General features: G+C 41.4%; 1 protein-coding gene across 9 annotated transcripts in view; it reads right to left on the bottom strand.

Moving 5' to 3' along the window:
* rbfox2 (RNA binding fox-1 homolog 2) overlaps positions 1-17,604 on the bottom strand; it is a 43,457-nt gene that overhangs the window by 3,169 nt on the left and 22,684 nt on the right. For 3 of the 9 annotated variants that reach the window (XM_026170733.2, XM_026170740.2, XM_026170739.2), the window contains 10 exons: positions 15,102-15,308; positions 11,258-11,428; positions 10,708-10,761; positions 10,472-10,564; positions 6,407-6,494; positions 6,148-6,204; positions 4,936-5,086; positions 4,316-4,361; positions 1,358-1,446; positions 89-161 (listed from right to left, as the gene is read on the bottom strand). In XM_026170733.2, the coding sequence (XP_026026518.1) occupies positions 89-161; positions 1,358-1,446; positions 4,316-4,361; positions 4,936-5,086; positions 6,148-6,204; positions 6,407-6,494; positions 10,472-10,564; positions 10,708-10,761; positions 11,258-11,428; positions 15,102-15,308 (1,029 nt within the window). Of the gene's footprint in view, positions 1-88; positions 162-1,357; positions 1,447-3,864; positions 3,902-4,315; positions 4,362-4,935; positions 5,087-6,147; positions 6,205-6,406; positions 6,495-10,471; positions 10,565-10,707; positions 10,762-11,257; positions 11,429-15,101; positions 15,309-17,604 lie in introns of all 9 variants that reach the window. The other 6 variants (XM_026170736.2, XM_080302872.1, XM_026170735.2 and 3 more) reach the window with 4 other exon arrangements.

The raw sequence follows: 17,604 nt of genomic DNA, 5'->3' as shown, positions 1-17,604 counted from the left end.
ATTCAAACAATACTGATTAATACTAAAAATATTGACATTTTCTTGCGAACAGACCACAAAACAGTATTCACGCCCTACGTGGACTTACCATGGCTCCAACGCCGTAGGCAGCTGGGGCAAGTGCAGCGTGGTAGGGATCTGCCGTGTAAACTCGTCCATAACTATGAGGGGAGGGTTACACAAGCTGATTTAGATTAGCTGCAAAATGATTCTGACATAGTGCAGGAGAGAAACAAGTGTTGTGTCTTTTTAAGAAGGCCCAAGATACCTCAAAATGTGAAGAAAGTTAGGCACACAAAATTAATTTTATCTTATTAGTATTTTTTCTGCTAGCTGTTAGAAACTACAACAGTGTCATACATACAGCCCACCCAAAGTGTTCAAATTACAGAGGAGGACGTCAACAAAATGTTAAACTTTTCCCTGTATTTTAGATCAGGAAACACGACACTGCAAAAGTTTAAGAACAGATCACATCGTTTCGTGTAAGCTAAAGGTTCATTTTTGTATTTAACCTTTACCTAACCGGGATTAAATGACTCCTCAGATTTAAAGTCTCTTTTGTAAGGGCGTCCCAGTCGACACAAGCATGACAACAATCACCTCTACATGCATCTGACATGGGAACCACCAGACGCTCAGTACTGCAATTATAAATATTGCAATTTATCACTTTTTTTCAACTGTACAATAGATCCTCAAATTTAAACTTTGCAAATATCTGTTTTATCCAGTAAAATAAAATTATCTGACTTCAGTTATTTTTTGTATTTTGTTGTGTTTTTGTATTTTATATTTTATATTGTTGTGTTTTTATATTTTCCTATTGTATATAGTATTTGTATTTCTATTTTATTCTATTGTATATATTATTCTATTTTATTCTATTGTATTTTATTGCATTCAAGTGTTTTCTAATATCTGCTGCATAACTTTGCACTTTTGCTGTAACAAAACAAATTTCCCACCTGTGGGACTAATAAAGGTCATCTTATCGTATCTTATCTTTTTTCTGCAAAAATGAGATCGTCGAGGAAACAAAACCTCCCAGAAACGTTGCCATAAGACAGACTCAGCCGCAGATTTTCTCCTAGATGTAAAAAGGTTGCTGTCTTATTTTTACTCGTGTGACTGAGGCTCTGAATCAGGAGGTAGCTTTGTCAACCTAAGCCTGGTTTTTCTGTAAAAGTTTGCTCACGTTGCTAATGTAACCTCAGGATGCTGGTGCATGAGATAGGCCTTGCTGTTCACAGTATTTCCAGAGTATTTTAATGTTTTTAATATATCGATATTGACACGATGTAGTTACGCAAAAGTAGCAATTGTGATAAAAAAGTGTCCAGGACACTACGCTCACCTGTCACTGTAAGCTGCCGCTGCAGCTGCTGCCGCCGCAGGCGTTGCTACTGCAGCCGGCTGGGCGTATCGATACGCTGCATAGCCACCCTGTGAGGAGTCGATGGAGACGAGAGAGGTGGAGGACAGAGAAGAGGGGAAGAGTGGAGCAGAGGAAAAGAGGAGAGAGAGAGAAAAAGAGATGCAATGAAAGGGCAGGAAGGACGGGACGGAAAGAAGAGAAAGGTCTTGTTTAAAGTTTGCCATATTTTCTCTGCAGACTATTAAAAAACACTAGCAGTGAATCTAACGTGTTACATTGTGAGAAAAAAAACTGCTGAGAAGAGAGCGAGAGATTAACAAGCAGTCAGTCAGCAAAACTGGCTAATCTGGTGCAGTACAGCATTCACAAGGATGTAGCTCAGGCTCTGTGTGGCTCTCTCACTTCATGGCTAATGTGGGGAAAAAAATACCCTTAATTGCACACAATGCTGTTGTTGTTTTTAGCGTTTGTAGCTCTGAATCGCCTTCATCTATCCCACAGTGAGTTAGACATGAAGGGAGAGAGAGTTCACAGCCATAACTGTGCCCCACCCCGGTTCCCCTACCAAAAACACACAGTTAAAGAAAGGGGAAGGAGTGGCAGGATGATCGTGTCATTATCTACGTTTGGATGAACAGCTGATGAACAGACACAAAAATAAAACTACAGGTGTAAGAAGACAAGTCAGCCAGTCGGATTTTAAAAAATGAAAAAAAAGAGGGCAAACACACACACTCTCACATGGCCAGCAACCAATCACTGACAGACACAGCATGCTTTCCCGAATTCAGAACAAACAGTGTATTAGGCCAAACATCCCTATGGAAACAAAAATAAATAAATAAGGAAAGAAACACACACCACTGCATTCTACCCTAAGGAATCAGTTCCTGCATTCAGGACCACACAGTTGCTGCTATGGGAGGAAGGCTGGACCGGGGGAGGAGGGGAAGATGAGGGAAGGAGAGACAGAGAAAGTAGAGGTGATGGAAAAGGATAGGAGGGAAGGTGGGAAACCACAGTGAACATAAGAGTAGAAAAGAAGGGTCTGATAATAATAAAAATGAAGAGGAAGAGAAAGTACTGAACTAGATAAGAACCTTTAGTAAAGGTCTACTTTAACAGTCAAAGGAGGAAAGGATGAATAAAAAGGGAGGTTGGCAGAAATAAAAGGAGAAGATTTGGGAGGAAAATACACGGGATGGGGGGCGGGGAGTCAGCCTTGTAAGTATGTCTGCATGCTGACATTGATTCAGTTAGCATGCCACAGGTGAAACAGATAGGGAGATTCCTGGAAGGGGTCTGAATGATCTGCTAATTGGATGAAGGAAAATCTCTCTCTACATCCCTTTAAAACTGCGAGTACTCTCTGTACTCAAATCACAGGTTTGGGTATTACTTATTTAGCTTATTTCATCTTCGTTAATACAGGAAATGCGACGTCTCGGAAAGCTACGGTGCACGATCGCTCAAGTGAAATTTAAAAAGCAGGTTTCACAAAATGAACAAGCGTTCGGACTCAAAAATGACAACGGCGATTCAACCCCAATTTTCAGGGAGTTTCTCACAAAATAAATAAAGAAAACAAAACGCAGTGATTAAAACATGAAGCCTAACATTTGTTTGTTCCATCAACAAGAAGCAAAAAGATCATGTTCGAGTCTACAGGGCTTAACAAATTTATTAGACCACCTGTCATAAATACAAGAAAACACAAATGAGTCTTGTTCAAAGACTAAGGATTATGTTTATTAGACAAATAGACCGATTTCATATTTTTACACCCAAAGTGGAGCCGAGCATCCTAAGAGGTCAGAAATTAATCAAGCTTAACATTAAAACCACTAAAACTATGTTTTTCTGCTCAGGGATGCAAGTAAATACCTGTAATTTAGCCGCTTAATTAAAAAAAAAAGCATTACTATTTTATTCTGCCTTTACTGTCAAACAGTACATTTTTAATTCATTAGTTACAACAATAATTAGCATTAAAAGTAAGAGCTTGTGCATACTGGCAGATTAACCATTACAGAAACATAAAAAATGATTTTGCTAATTACAAATCCTGTTAATTCAGGGCACTTGTGGTATAAACCAAACATTTGGTGGTGGTCTAATGAATGTGTTTAACACTGCGTGTGTGTGCACACTAATGGAAAGCTGAAGTGTCAGCATAGATCAGATTTTCAAGCTCTGACCAAACGTATATCCCTCGATCCCTTTTCCACTACTTCCGTTGGATACTGCACTTAATTTACAGAAAAACATATCAGACCAGCCGCCGTTTGGTTTTGTTTTTTCCTAATGTGTTTTGCATTCTTTCCTCCCCCTTCCGCAACTCCGCCCATGTCAGAATCCAGTGAGTTAGTAGAAGAAGACAGAGAAGGCATTTCAATCTCAGATGGTCAATAATGTCTAGCAGCACGCAGTCATTGGAGACGAGGAGGATGCACACTGGCTCTCACACAGAGTGTGTAAAACCCTACCTGGGGCAATCTGCCACTAATGTCCTGAAACACTAGTCTACAGAGAGAACAGAAACATCTATTGTCAACCTGGTCACACACGCGCGCACACACACCATTACACACAGGCACACACTCGTAATCACATTGGTACAAACTAACTCACAAATGCACAGAGACAAACCCTAGAGGAGTCTACTCACGAATGAGTGCACGGTTTTGCCGTGTTGTGCTGGACAGCTAAGCGAACGCTGGCGCGTTGAATGTGAGACTGTGCAAATTTTGATTTCAATCAAAGGCCTCGTTTAAGTTTCAGTAAAATGTCAAGCGGTGATGAGTCAAAACACTCAAAAGTACACGTCTCTACGGGTTTGATCCGTGCCATTTCACACTTGAAAACCCACAAGGCAACAAGGGGGAGGGGAAAGGTAGGTGACGAGGGAGGCAGTGGAGGAGAGGCAGGCGTACTTACATAGAGATCAGCTGCACCGTAAAAACCATCCTGATAGGCCATCACACTGAGAGAGAAACAGATAATACAGGAGAAAGGGGGGAGGACAGATAGAGAGTAGAAAAAGGAGCGGTGGTGGGAAGTCAAAACAAACAAAACGAAACAAAAGGGGAAAAAAATGGTGTGATGCGCCACCATGTGGGCAGTGCAGAAAACAACAAAGAAGAGTGACGATTGAGGGGGGAAAGATGGGAAAACGGTGCCAAACAGATTGTGAGAGAGAGAAGAGAGAAAGAAGGGTGAGATTATTACACACCGTGCAACATGCAGGACAAAAATACCACCTCTTTGTATGCAAATGCCTCAAAGTGATACTACTGTTTCTTCGGCTGCTTATTAAACATTGAAAAAACTACTCAATGTAGCTATCATTACCATTTTGGACTTACAAGGAAATGGTATTTCAGCTCAGCCAACCATCAATGTCAACTCTCAATAAAAAATTATATTCAAACACACAGCATGCATTATTTTTTATTTTTTTACATAAAAAGTGCAGCCATGCTTCTAAGAAGACGATTGATCCGATCTGTGACATCATCGTCACTATTAGCGGTGTTGTTATTTTTGAGTGTGTTTACCCAGGATAGGTGGGGATGGCAGGCTGTGGGACAGCGGCCCTGACTGCGCTGTACACTGGCCGAGCACGACCTCGGAGGTGAGCGCCTCGAAAGGTTGCAGCGGTCGAGGCAGCTGCTGCTGCTGCTGCTGCTGGGTACGGAAACCCTGGTACTGAGAGCAAGAGAGACAGAATTAAAACACGGTTTATTTTTACTGATGTCGATTAAACATTTAGATTGACTGAAATCACAATCATTTGTCCTACAAATCAATAAAAAGCAGCAAATGCTTGCTATAACTCCCCAGAGTTCAACTGATGTATTCAAATTCAACTAAAAACTAAAGATGACCTATCAACATCTATTATAAATCTATCTAACACACAGAAAGTATTGCACCTTCATTTTTAAGCATAAATGTCAAACAGCTGTAAAATACTGGAACAGCACGCTGAGTAATCCTTGCATTTCTTTTTTCTCCAATACACAGCAAACTTTTCGATGCAGACTAACTCTCGGGCTGGCGGTATTTTCTAGATGTCTAGTCACGACTGAATAATAGTCCCCCGGGAAAAAAATTCAACTGACATCGCAGAAGTTACCATAACGCCAGTTTGAGGTCACCTCAACGTTACCTGGATATCCTTGTAAGAGTTTTGAGAATTTTGTTTTGCATCGCGCTCCTTTTCAATGAATTTTGTTCCCAGATGAGATAAAAAAAAAATCTACATGAAAACATGTTTCTCAATGAAAAAGGAGAGAGAATGGGAAATAAAGAACAAAACACCTCAACAGTGACTCAAACTCACAATCTCACACTTTCGGGTCCACCACTTCTCCCACTGAGCTAATTGATTTCACGTGTCAGTAGTAGCACTCCTTCCTGAGTTTAAGATGCTGACATCGCAGACAGCGAGGGGAGAAGTGTAAGCGTGTGATGCATCAAGTTCTTCCGGTAACAAGTGAAATGTAATTTGGGTATCTATTTAACTATTTAAAAAAAGATGTCATTAGATGTTGAGGTGACATTCACACAACAATGTGCTAGCTAAATTAGCTGTCATTGTTAAGAATAAATAAATAAATAAATAAATAAATAATCTGAACCGTGTTTTGCACTTTGTAAAAATCAGAAAAGTTTGGCCTGACCTCTTATTGTGATCAGTTTTGGGAGACATGCAAGCAATGTTTGCTGGGTATCAGTCAGGTAAGAATAAAGGAAGGCTTTCTTACCTGTATAGAGCTCAGGACTGTAAATGCCTCCAACCATAGGACTCAGCTTCCATCCAGCTATAATAAAGAAAATTGACAACAACATGTAAACAGAAACGTGTCACAGAAGCGACGGGCAGCCAGGGTTCACACGACATTTACTCATTCTTGCATGTTGTTTGTTTCTTTGGGGAGGGGGTGGGGGTAGTGTCTGCCGCTTTAATTTAGTGACAATAATTTCTGCCCCCTCTCTCTGGTCCAACCGTGCAAAATGCATTACCATATGGCAGTGCCGCAAGGCCCTCTCCGTTCGAGTACGGCGTGGTCATCTTCTTGTTTGTCATCACTCTGGCTGTGGCGTTATTAACCTGGACACCAAAGAAAGTGATCAGAGGCTCATTTCATTCACTTTTAATGGTTGACACAAGCACAGTCCAATCACAGGTCAGGTTACGCTGAGTTTTGTCTGTGACACTTCATATGATTACTGGAGCTTTCATATTCAGTGAGGTGTCGTTTTACTTTTCACAGTTTTGTACTTATGACAGGGGTTAATTCTGTTGATGAGCAGCGATGGTATTTGTTGCATGCGCTTCTTTTGAAGGAGAAAGACATTGAAAACAAGGATCCTGGTGAGTAGTCAGGCAGTTTTGCACGCAAACAATGCAACCATTGGCACACAGAACAAAGAAAACAACAAAATATCTGAGATCAAAGGCATTCAAAAAGAAATCCAAGACCATTATTTTGCTACCTTAAAAAAAAGGAGGGAAAAAGAAGGTGAATTAAGCGGCAGATTCATCAGTTGAACACAATGCAAAAAACATCAATCGAAGAGTTCATACACAAATTACACACGGCCAATCAAGAGCGCATCACATCACCAGAGGTGAGCAAAACTAGCCAGTCAGCAAGCATCAGATGCAGCAAGAGACCAATCAAATAAGGTCGGCAGCCCTCCCAATCAAATACACATCATACAGAAAAAAGGAGGAAGAGGAGGGAGAGAGAACAACAGAGAAAGGACAGAAATATAAAAGGGATGCAGAAGGAGGAGCCAGTCCACATGAAAACACACAGAAAAAACACACACATGACGTGGAGAAGAGAGACAGCGAGTGAACAGTCCATCCAAATGTGCAGTTCTTCAAACAAACGAACAATAAGATGCAATACACTCGTACAACATTCATCTGACCGTTTGCCTACATTGGATCTAACTGTACGTGAGCAGTGATGGAGAAATGATGGATGGAGCAAGAACGAGTACAGAAAGAGAAAAAGTCTAGATAAAAGACAGAGAGGATGGGGGATGCAAATATCATTCCTCAAATCAAAAAATAAAAATCAAATGAAAAAAATCAAACAGAAACCACGGCTGTGAAACACTGCCAGGCATTTCAGATCAGTGTCACACGCCAGAAACACCTCGAAGCACACAACCACCAACACACACCATCCAGAACCAAACTTATCGAAAACAAGGAAACCGCTTAACAGAAATCAGAACAAAGAAAAGCTGTCGCTGATTTTAAAAAAATTCTACTAATTATTTCATGACAGCTTTTTTAAAATCTTTTGTATTTTTTTTTTCTCAAATTACCACATTTAGTAAAATTGCTTTACGATATGCTTGCATCCCCTTTAGGGCAACACACTATTCATCCACAGGTACAGCTTTAAGAGGAAATGTCACGTCTGCACAGCCGTATCTCTGCAACTGTCTGCAGTCCGCAAATTGGTGCAGAAGGTTGTAGTCAAGCACTACAGCACGCCATGATATACAGACTACTATTATCCCCTCTCCAGTTAAGCTAACATTGCACACATGCTTTAGCATGCTGTCCCACTAAGGTGCAGAAAATGCAGCTATCAGCTGACACATGACACAGAGAGATGACATAGTACTATATGACGTCATACAGATGACGAGAAAGAGAGTAAACCATGCAGGATACAGCTCTGGAATTAAATGCTGAATGCAGTTAGAGAGGTGATTGGAATGAACGCATAAGAAGTGGTAGTCATAGTTGTTGCACTTGCAGATAGATGCAGTACATTCAGTTACACAAGTGGCCTTTTTGTAATGCCATGCGGTCAATGGCTAATCACGTAAATCGTTTCATTCACCACCTCCCCAAATCAATCACAGGATTAGCCAATCAGGTTCTGTCAATCGACCAATCAAGCCTCCCTTAAGTAAGAGGAGTCCTTCATTTGGGTGTTGGGTGCATCGTTATTTATTCTTTTTAATTTCATTTGGACGGATGGGGTTGGGGGGAGGGGTCATTCAAAGATGATGCCATGTGTACACAACTTACCGTTGGCAGGGAAACGGCGTGAGGACACGCGAGCAGTTACCGTGGAGACTGACAACAACAACAACATACAAAAATCATCAGGGAAATAGAGAAAATATATGTAAGAAAGAAATGATGAACCAAAAAAACCAAAAAAAAAAAAAAAGTAAACATAAACAAAACGAGGTAATGAAAAGCAACCCCCACCCTGTGGTAGAGAGGAAGTGATGTAACAGGTCACGTGTCAACAGTCACCTACAAGAATCAGCCACATCACAACAATCTAGCCTCTAAAAAAACAATTAAAAGAACAACAACAACAAAAAAACCCTCTGCGAACAAAGGAAAGAAATAGAACGGAAACAGAAAACGTCAGAAATTAAAATATAACTTGGGGAAGGAAACTACACGTTATAGTATTGTCCAGGTTATATTCAAATAACTGACAAAGTTATCACTCAAAGTCTAACTGATTCCCACTCTCTGGTGTTTGTGCTACCTGACTACATCCCAGGAAGGGGGAAATGGACAGAGAAATTTAGGTAGGAATGGACAGAAGAGATGAAGATGCATATGGGACACGGAGTGGGAAAGACAGACTGACTGGCCGGGTGGGGGGGAAAATAGAGTGGAGAAAGATGGAGGACCAATGAAATAAAAGGACAGGAGAGGGGATGACTATTCTCTTCACTTGTTTGTTCTGTCTCCACCCTCCATATTTTTTATTTATTCATTTTTTGAAACATTCTCCACACCCACACACAAGAGACAGAGAAGAGAGCAGGACATTCAGGACCATGCAGAAGAGCTTTAGTAGCAAGTAGAAATCATTTTTTAAAAAAGAAAAAAAAATCAAAAGCGTGATTTTAAAATCAAAAGAGCCAGAGCAAATGGCGAAAGCACGGTGTATTTGATCTCCCAGGCCATTTGCAACTGAAATCCGAGCTCATGCTAACAAATTAAAGGAAAAAAAAGGAAAAATAAGTCACAAGAAAAAGCACTTCCATGAGATCTAGTGTTGTTTTTCAGGAGCGCTGGATGCAGGTGTGTGTGTGTGTGTGTGTGTGTGTGTGTGTGTGTGTGTGTGTGTAAAACAACACTTCTCTTTTTATTTTTAACCGTTCATCTTGCACATCTGAGATTAAAGGGTGTTTTTTGTTGGCTTTTTTTTTTTTTTACAAAAGCATCAGAAATGACACCACACTTCTCACAGCAGCCTTATTCCCAAAACTGCCCCCCTGAAAATGCCCCACCCCAACGCCCATCATGCATCAATCTCGTAAACACACCAAACGTAAAAAAACTACGACTCAGTGGCAGCCGCGCAATTTCAAGTGAAAAGAGTGAAAAATCCTTGACAACATCTGAGCCAGTGCTCCATCCATGCAACATACAGTAGCCTCTTACACCAGCAGCAAGCACTTTTCTCCCCCCCCCACCCAAGAGGAAAATAACTGAGAGGCTTTTAACTGCTCATCCAGTCATAAACACAACCATAAATCAAGAATGGCCACTCGTCATGATCATGGAAGAAGTGACGATGATGATGAGGATGATGGAAAAGGTGCAGGAAGACAGATTAAACAAAAATAATAGTAATTTAAAAAGAAGGAAAAAAAATCATCCATGCTGTGATGTAAGCAGATATCATCAGCAATCGTGTCGTAGTGACTTCTCACCAGCCATGCCTGTTGTGTAGCCACTCCACCCAGCATGCTTTGCAAACCACACGACTTTTAAGGATCAAGGTGCAATGGGACAGCGCACGATATCGAGAAGAACGAGAACAGCATTAACAGCACGAACATCAACAGGAAGTGGCTTCGAAAGAGACGCCTTTGCGTGCGGCACCACTGCACCATGCTATAGTGAAGCCGAAGGGAGGAGGGGGTGGGGGTGGGGGGTTTAAACAACAGCCATCCGGAAACCTTCTCTGGGCCAGAAGAATTAAGGTCACAGTTGGACATGGAGGGGACACAGAGGAGAAAATGGTCACTGTTGAAAAAAAAAATTAAAATAGGAAAAAGAGGCGAGCGTGCCGTTACCTCGATTTTACGTCCTTCCACCAGCGTGCCGTGGAGCTTCTCTCTGGCCCTCTCTGCATCTGCGCTCGACTCAAACGTAACAAAACCGAAGCCCTGCAAGCAAAGGAGGGTAAAGAAACGACAAGGAGACGCAGGAGGAGGAGGAGAAGGAGATTGCAGTTAAGCTTCTTTTTTTTCTTTTTTTTTTGCTGCATTTTGAAATGCCTGACATGTTTTCTTTTTCCTCAGTGTCCTACCTTCGATCCCCTCTCGTTAAAAATGATCTCCACATCAAGGATTTTGCCAAATTGCTGAAACAAGAAACAGGAAAATAATGAATTAATTAATTAAAAAAAGAGAAGGAAAATGAAGAAGCTGAGCGAGCATGTAAGTCACACACACTGCTTCTCGCCACGGGGTGTCAGCACTGTTCAACCACGATGAGCTGGCACTGAGCCTACACTGGCTGCTAGGTCTTCTACCATATCTTCCTTTCCTCTGTTCTTTTCTCTGCACTGCATTTTAGAGCCGTTCCTCTTGCAAAACTGGAGGGAACCAGGCCAGATTATTACACTTCACTTTAGATAAGCTGCTGGAGAGCTGAAAATCTAAATAATCAAATAAGACAATGGATTCTGCTCAGCAAAAAAACAGCATGGCAAACCCTTGTTTTTATATAAGCGTCACTAGAAGATAGCAAAGGGCTGCAGTCACTAGATGAGGGGGGTTTAGTTTAGAGGGGATTTTACTCTGTTATGTAACGATACACAGTGGAGGGGAAAAAAGGCAACGTTCTGGTCCGCTTACCCCAAACATCTGCCGTAGGTCAGGGTCTCGGAAGCGGAAGGGGATGTTAGATACGTGAAGGCGTTTGGGGGTGGCCTTGGAGTCCGAATCGTCTCCGGCGTTCCCCCCGCCGCCTCCACCTCCCGAGCCAACCCCAGACTGGCCGTCAATCTGGGAGGACCCATCTGACTGCTTAGACACAAGGATGCAAAAAGACAAACAGAGACAGACAGACGAAAACAAAGAGGTCTTGTTAGGGTTGCGAAAAGACGATACGCAATGCACCATTAGCTGACAGACTGTCATCTGTCAGATTTGCACTGCAGTAGGCGCTGCTCGCTGCTTCCATTAATCAGCTGATTATTGTGCTGATTAGTTCATTAATCAGCTTGCACAAATTATGGATTGAACAGGAAAAATGTCCAAGTACTCGCTTTGCCTAGAAACAGGGAAAAAGCACAAAATATCGATTATGTTTCATAATCGATATTTTGTGCTTTTTCCCTGTGAGAAGAACACAAAGACAGTATTTTTCCCATTTTTTGGCGTGTTGCTTGAACAGAGTCCAAAATTATTAAAGGGAAAATTAAAACCGTTGCAAAAATCTGTGAATTGACTCAAACAACCGACAGAACATAATAAATAAATGATTTAACCTCAACATATTTGTATTGCCTCTGGTTATAAGCAGCAGTGTACAACGAATGAAAACCATGACTGTTTTTATTCACTGTAAATTTTATTTCATGTGACGCTGTAGTATTTGATTTAAAAAATACTTATGGCACAGTCCAAAGGTCTTGAGCCACCTTTCATTTCTTTATATTTTGCTTGAAAAATTTGAAAAGGTTTGCAGTGATTTATTGAAACACGTGCAAACATACATGCACAATATAGTATATAAGGCAAAAAGAGAATTTGTACAATTGCAGCGTGTTTTACAGATGGCTGTAGACACTCACTGCTGCACCTCCATCCTGACCTCCTCTCTACAAACTGACAACAATTTGTACCAAAAAATGTCAAATTTGGATTCATTGCTGCATAAAATTTGTGGCAACAAGTATTTGTGTTGTCTGTGAGATCTTTACTGGATTTCTTCTTATTTCTTAAGGACATGACTTTCTGTTTATCTGGTGTAGGTAGTTTTCTTTATCCCTGCCACTTCTTTTCTCCTCCATTTGGCCAGTTTCCTCAGCATTTTAAGGACACGCTGCACACCCTGCTGAGATATGCCAAGTTTTCTGCTAATAGCTCTTTGATAATCACCTTGTTGGTGCAAAAATAAAATTTCAATTTCAAATTGTGTTATCGCTGGCATTTTTCACAGATTCAACTAAAGAAATGGGGAAAAAATTACGGGTCTTTGTGACACACTGCTAGTAACGGTGCCAGAAGTGCCAAAGATATCATCTAAAATTGGCTCTTTGCTCAGTTGTCTGCTGTGTGGAGACACAACACCGCTTCATATCTTGACTAAGGATTTTTTTCTTTTGCTTGAATTATTCATAAGTCAGTGTTAAGTTGCTTAACAAACAACGACAAGGGGGGAAAAAGCAAACATTACTTTAAAAATGAGAAACTTTAGGGACTGGAGTGAGTAGAAAAGCAGCCAATGTCCAAAGAAAAACTTCAAAAGACCTTCAGAAAATCTATATATAAAGAAATGAGGTGTGGGTCAAGACTTTTGCACAGTACTGTCATTCTCTGGATTTGCAAAATTAGACACACAGTCCAATCTAAACATGTAGTTTCTCTCAGCTGTCCAATTTCAAAATTTATAAGGATTTATTGTTGATGATGTTTAAATACCACCATCTGAAAAAAAAGAAACCTGAATTTTTCACCTTTTTTCCACCTGAAGAAAAAACAGTGGATAAAAATTAACTGTGGTGACAAAACATTGCATATAACATTATATAAGTGGCGGCCATCAGCAGTAACACCCATGTCAAATTCCTGCTTTAAGCAAATTGTGTTTTCACACTTCTGTCATTTTTTAAAAAGTTGGGTAGGCAATGTTACCAACAGTCGTTCTTTGTGTGAGCGTTTAGCTGTGTGGGCTTTTGCATGTCAAAGTGCTCAAAGACAAACAAAGCAAAAAGAAGAGTGAAGATTGGGCTGTAATTTGCAAGTCGACCAGAGAAGAAAAAAAAAAACAAAAACCCTCCAAATAAATGTAGCTATTCCACCCTAACTGCTGGATGAGTTAAAAAAAAAGAAGCTGTTTTCCTATCATAATGATAGAAAGCACTTAGAGAGTGAATACCAAACCATGGCAAATGACCTGTTTTGCAATTTCAAAGAAACTGATCCAGAACTCTCCCACTCTTGCCTCCAAAACATTTAATGGGTTCTTTCTTTGCCCGCGCTCCACCTTTCCACAGTTTCATAAAATACGGTTTGGTAGTTTTTACATAAACTTGATGACAGACAGAAAAAGGCAGCCTTCACACTAGGGCTGGGTATCGTCACTGATTTCTAGAATCGATTCAATTCCGATTCACAAGGTCCCAAATCGATTCGATCCACGATTCGATTTAATTCGATTCGATTCGATTTAAATCTGGGAAATTTTGACAGTCAGAAGTATAATTCAGATCAGAACATTTACATATTTTTGTATCTATAAAAAGGAAGCTGACACTCGCAAGACTTTATCCAAGGTGTGAGCATCACAGCAGATGCCTTTGTGTCAAAGTAGCTGAAGATAAAACACAGAAAAACATGAAGGTGATTTTCCTGGCCTGGGATTTTATAAAAATATTCTGCAGTACATCAAAAACGAAAGAAAACCATTAATTAATGAACATTACCTCTGACGTTACAGCGGTTTTATTAGACACACGGCTAAGCATTTTGCATTTTGAATAATATTAAAAAGTTTAAATTTGTTCAGTATTGAACAGCAGAAATGAGGTTTTCTTTTCGGAAGAATGTAAAAGGGAAAAAAACAGCGGCCGACAGTCTGTAAACAGCGGTAGACTTGTGTAACAAGCAAGCGAATAATGAAGAAAGCGAAACTGTTCGAGAGAGAGAGAGGGTGGGGGGGGGGGGGGGGGGAGAGAGAGAGAGAGCTGCGCATCGCAATGGAAGCAAAACAGTAAAAGAGTGAATTCATGACGATGTTTATGTGAAGCGTTTGGATCTTCTTTTGCTGCTGGTTCGGTCAATATTGTTTGGAGAGAGATCAAACTAACAGCTTTAGAATCAGCGCATAAAGGGCGTGAACACAAAGCACGGACCCGGATCAGCGAGCTGTCGGCTTTCAGCCCCGACTGTGAGAAAGGCGACATCTAACTGATTCTGATCCGCGGGTCGCGCTGTGTGTTTAAGTCTATGTGCAGAATCCCTGTACCTGCTCTCATTTACTGTTTGGTGGTTCTTGAAATTTTGTGAGATGTCACCAGAGATTCTGGCATTTCGGACAAAATAAATTTATATTAAAAAATCGATTCAGGATTTTAATGAATCGATTTTACGTTATCCAAGCCAGAATCGATTTTAATCGATGAATCGATTATAAAAACCCACCCCTACTTCACACACTCTCTCAGTGTATGTTTCAGTGACAGCGAAGTGGCCACAGAATCGGTTATGACAGGTGGAATTATTTTTGTGTTTGGAGGAACGATCGTAACACAGAGAGGTTTATACGTTTTAATCCGAGCGAGATAAAAACAAAACAACATGTGAAAATGTTACAGCTCAGTTGAAAAGAAAAACTTGAATTGTGGTCACAATTAGTAATGTGCTCTTATAATATCCTCATTTCAGTCTGTAACGTGTATCCCACTCACTAAGCGCCCTCTCAAGGCACAGCCTGGGTGTGGGCTGCCAACAGAGGAAGGAGGCCGGTACTCACTTGGGCACTGAGGCTGTTAGCGGCGTTGGCTGCGCTATTCGCTGCTCCGCCGGCTTCCACGGGACCCTGGACGGCCCCTGCAGCATACAGGCTGCCCCCGTAATCCAGGGCCAGGCCGTTCTGGGGGGGCGGTGGTGGAGGAGGCGGGAAGGCAGAGAAAGGTGGGGGGACGAGTCCCTCCTGACCGCCAGCACTATCCTGAGAACCCTGTTGGAAGAAAAAGAGAGAAAAGTGAGGTGGGAGTGAGAACTAAAGTGGTCGGCTGGCGAAATACCACGGTATCTTTTACTAAGAGCATCACCCGACCACACAGAGACCACTTCCCCAAGAGCGTCAGTCTAAAAGTCATACAGGCATGGATATTATATTTCCATTTTCCTGTGTGTGTGTGTGTGTGTGTGTGTGTGTGTGTGTGCGTGTATCTAACCCCCCACCCCCACCCCACCCCCCAACCATTAAATATTCACTGCTGCCACATCTATTATTGAGGGTCAGATGCCTCCATGCTCAGTGTGTTGCACAATGATGAGTGTCTAATGCCTGCACGCACACTTACAAACGCCTCTGCACACAAACCACCTTTGACACGCAAACACCCACACACCTAAACGCTCACACAAAGACCAACTGTTTGCAAGGAAGCCGGCCCAAGTACTTCGTACATATTATCCCCCCCACCCCCAAGAAGATGCATGTGTAAGATGCCAAAATTCGAGCTTGTAGGAGAACAACACAGGCGTCCATAAACACATGGTAGAGACACATAAACATGGCAGAGGCATTAACACAACACACACACACACACACACGCGCACACACATTCCTTACTGCTGGCAGTGGGGTATGGATACCCTAAATGGTAACAGAGAGGCAGCAAGGATGGGAGAGGACGGGGCCGGGCTGGGGGATTTGAAGATAAAAGGTGATGACAGATTCAAGAGACGAGGCCCGATCCATAGCTGCAAAGGATTACTCAAACTTCACCAGATTTCTAATTCCAATAACTGCAGTGTTTGGTCATTTTATTAAAGACTATAAAAACACTACGATGGTTTTCTGGTTCAGAGAGGGATGCTTTAAATGCTAATGTCAGCACGTTTTAAGAAAATAAATAAATAAATCAGGACATTGTCTGAGTTTGTCCTTTTTCACGCAAAGTACCGCAAAGCATGAAACGGTCTACTTACGACGTGGTCACACTACCAGAAACAGATTGCCTGGATGAGACATGCAGAAGGCAGTAAGCGACACCCCCTCACTTACTGTAGCTGTGAACGCAGTGGACGTTTAGCGGAGCGATTTGTCAACCGGTACAATCTGACCTCTCACATGCTGGTAGATGAGCTGACATCCAAAGTGATTGCACTGGAGATTTGCTCACTGCCATAACACCTTTGTCAGGTGATGTGAGAAATGCTAAGGGCTGCAGAGAAAGTGTAAAAACAGTTAAAAGCAACAAACTTAACATACCGACATTTAGCAGGTATAAAGTATTCACTATATGCATCTTCCTGCTAAAAGGGAGTTTTTCCTTCCCACTGTCGCCAATTGCTTGCTCATAGTTTGTTGCCTAATGGTTTTTCTGTATTATTGTAGGCTCTCCTCCAATATAAAGTGCATTGAGGCAACTGTTGCTGTGATTTGGCGCTATACAAATCAAACCGAATGAAATCAAATTTTTAGTGGTAAGATTCATCTACTGGGGACCAAGAATGTACAAAACTATTGTGGTAATGCATTCAAGTGGTTGCAGAGATCACACTGATTGCCAAAATCCAGTTGACCATCATCATTAATCTGGCGTGAGCCACGTTAGCATGTTAGCCCTGATTTAAAAAAACAAAAAACTCTACCAACTCTCAATATTTTTTTCACCACACCTGATACATATGACATTAAAATGTACCAGAAAATGAGAACTAAACAACCTGATACCGGCACCAGAAAACAAAATCATAAAAACTAAATTATACATTTGTAAATCACAATAGATACAAATGATGACGATATCTAGAAACCCGGAGTAGCACCCATTGTGTAGCCTTTTTTGTTCAGCCTATTCTCCTTTGCTGTGTCTTTCTAACCTCTTTGTTCTTCTCATTTGACTGTAACAACTAATTACTACAATCATCATCATCATTGCTTTATTAGGAATAGTACTAATGTAAGACAGACTCGCAAAGACAGTAATACAATAATTAATTAGTAAAAGAAGTTACAATGTCGCCCCCCCGTCGGCATTATATCACTTCTAAATAGACTCAGTTGAGCCTACCTGACATCTGCTTGGCTATACTCACTTCAAGTGTGTGTGTGTGTGTGTGTGTGTGTGTGTGTGTGTGTGTGTGTGTGTGTGTGTGTGTGTGTGTGTGTGTGTGTGAGTGACAGGCTGCAGCGATGCCCATCTGAGCTGCACAATAGATCACTGTCCCTTTGGGAGTGTTATAAGTGTGTGGGAGGGTGAGTATGTACGTATGTGTGCGTGTGTGTTTGTGTGTGCGTT

This window comes from Astatotilapia calliptera, chromosome 6 (assembly GCF_964374335.1).
Source record: "Astatotilapia calliptera chromosome 6, fAstCal68.1, whole genome shotgun sequence".
NCBI classification, from domain to species: domain Eukaryota; kingdom Metazoa; phylum Chordata; class Actinopteri; order Cichliformes; family Cichlidae; genus Astatotilapia; species Astatotilapia calliptera.
Note: the sequence above shows the minus strand (reverse complement) of the source record. Positions and strands in the feature narration are given on the sequence as shown.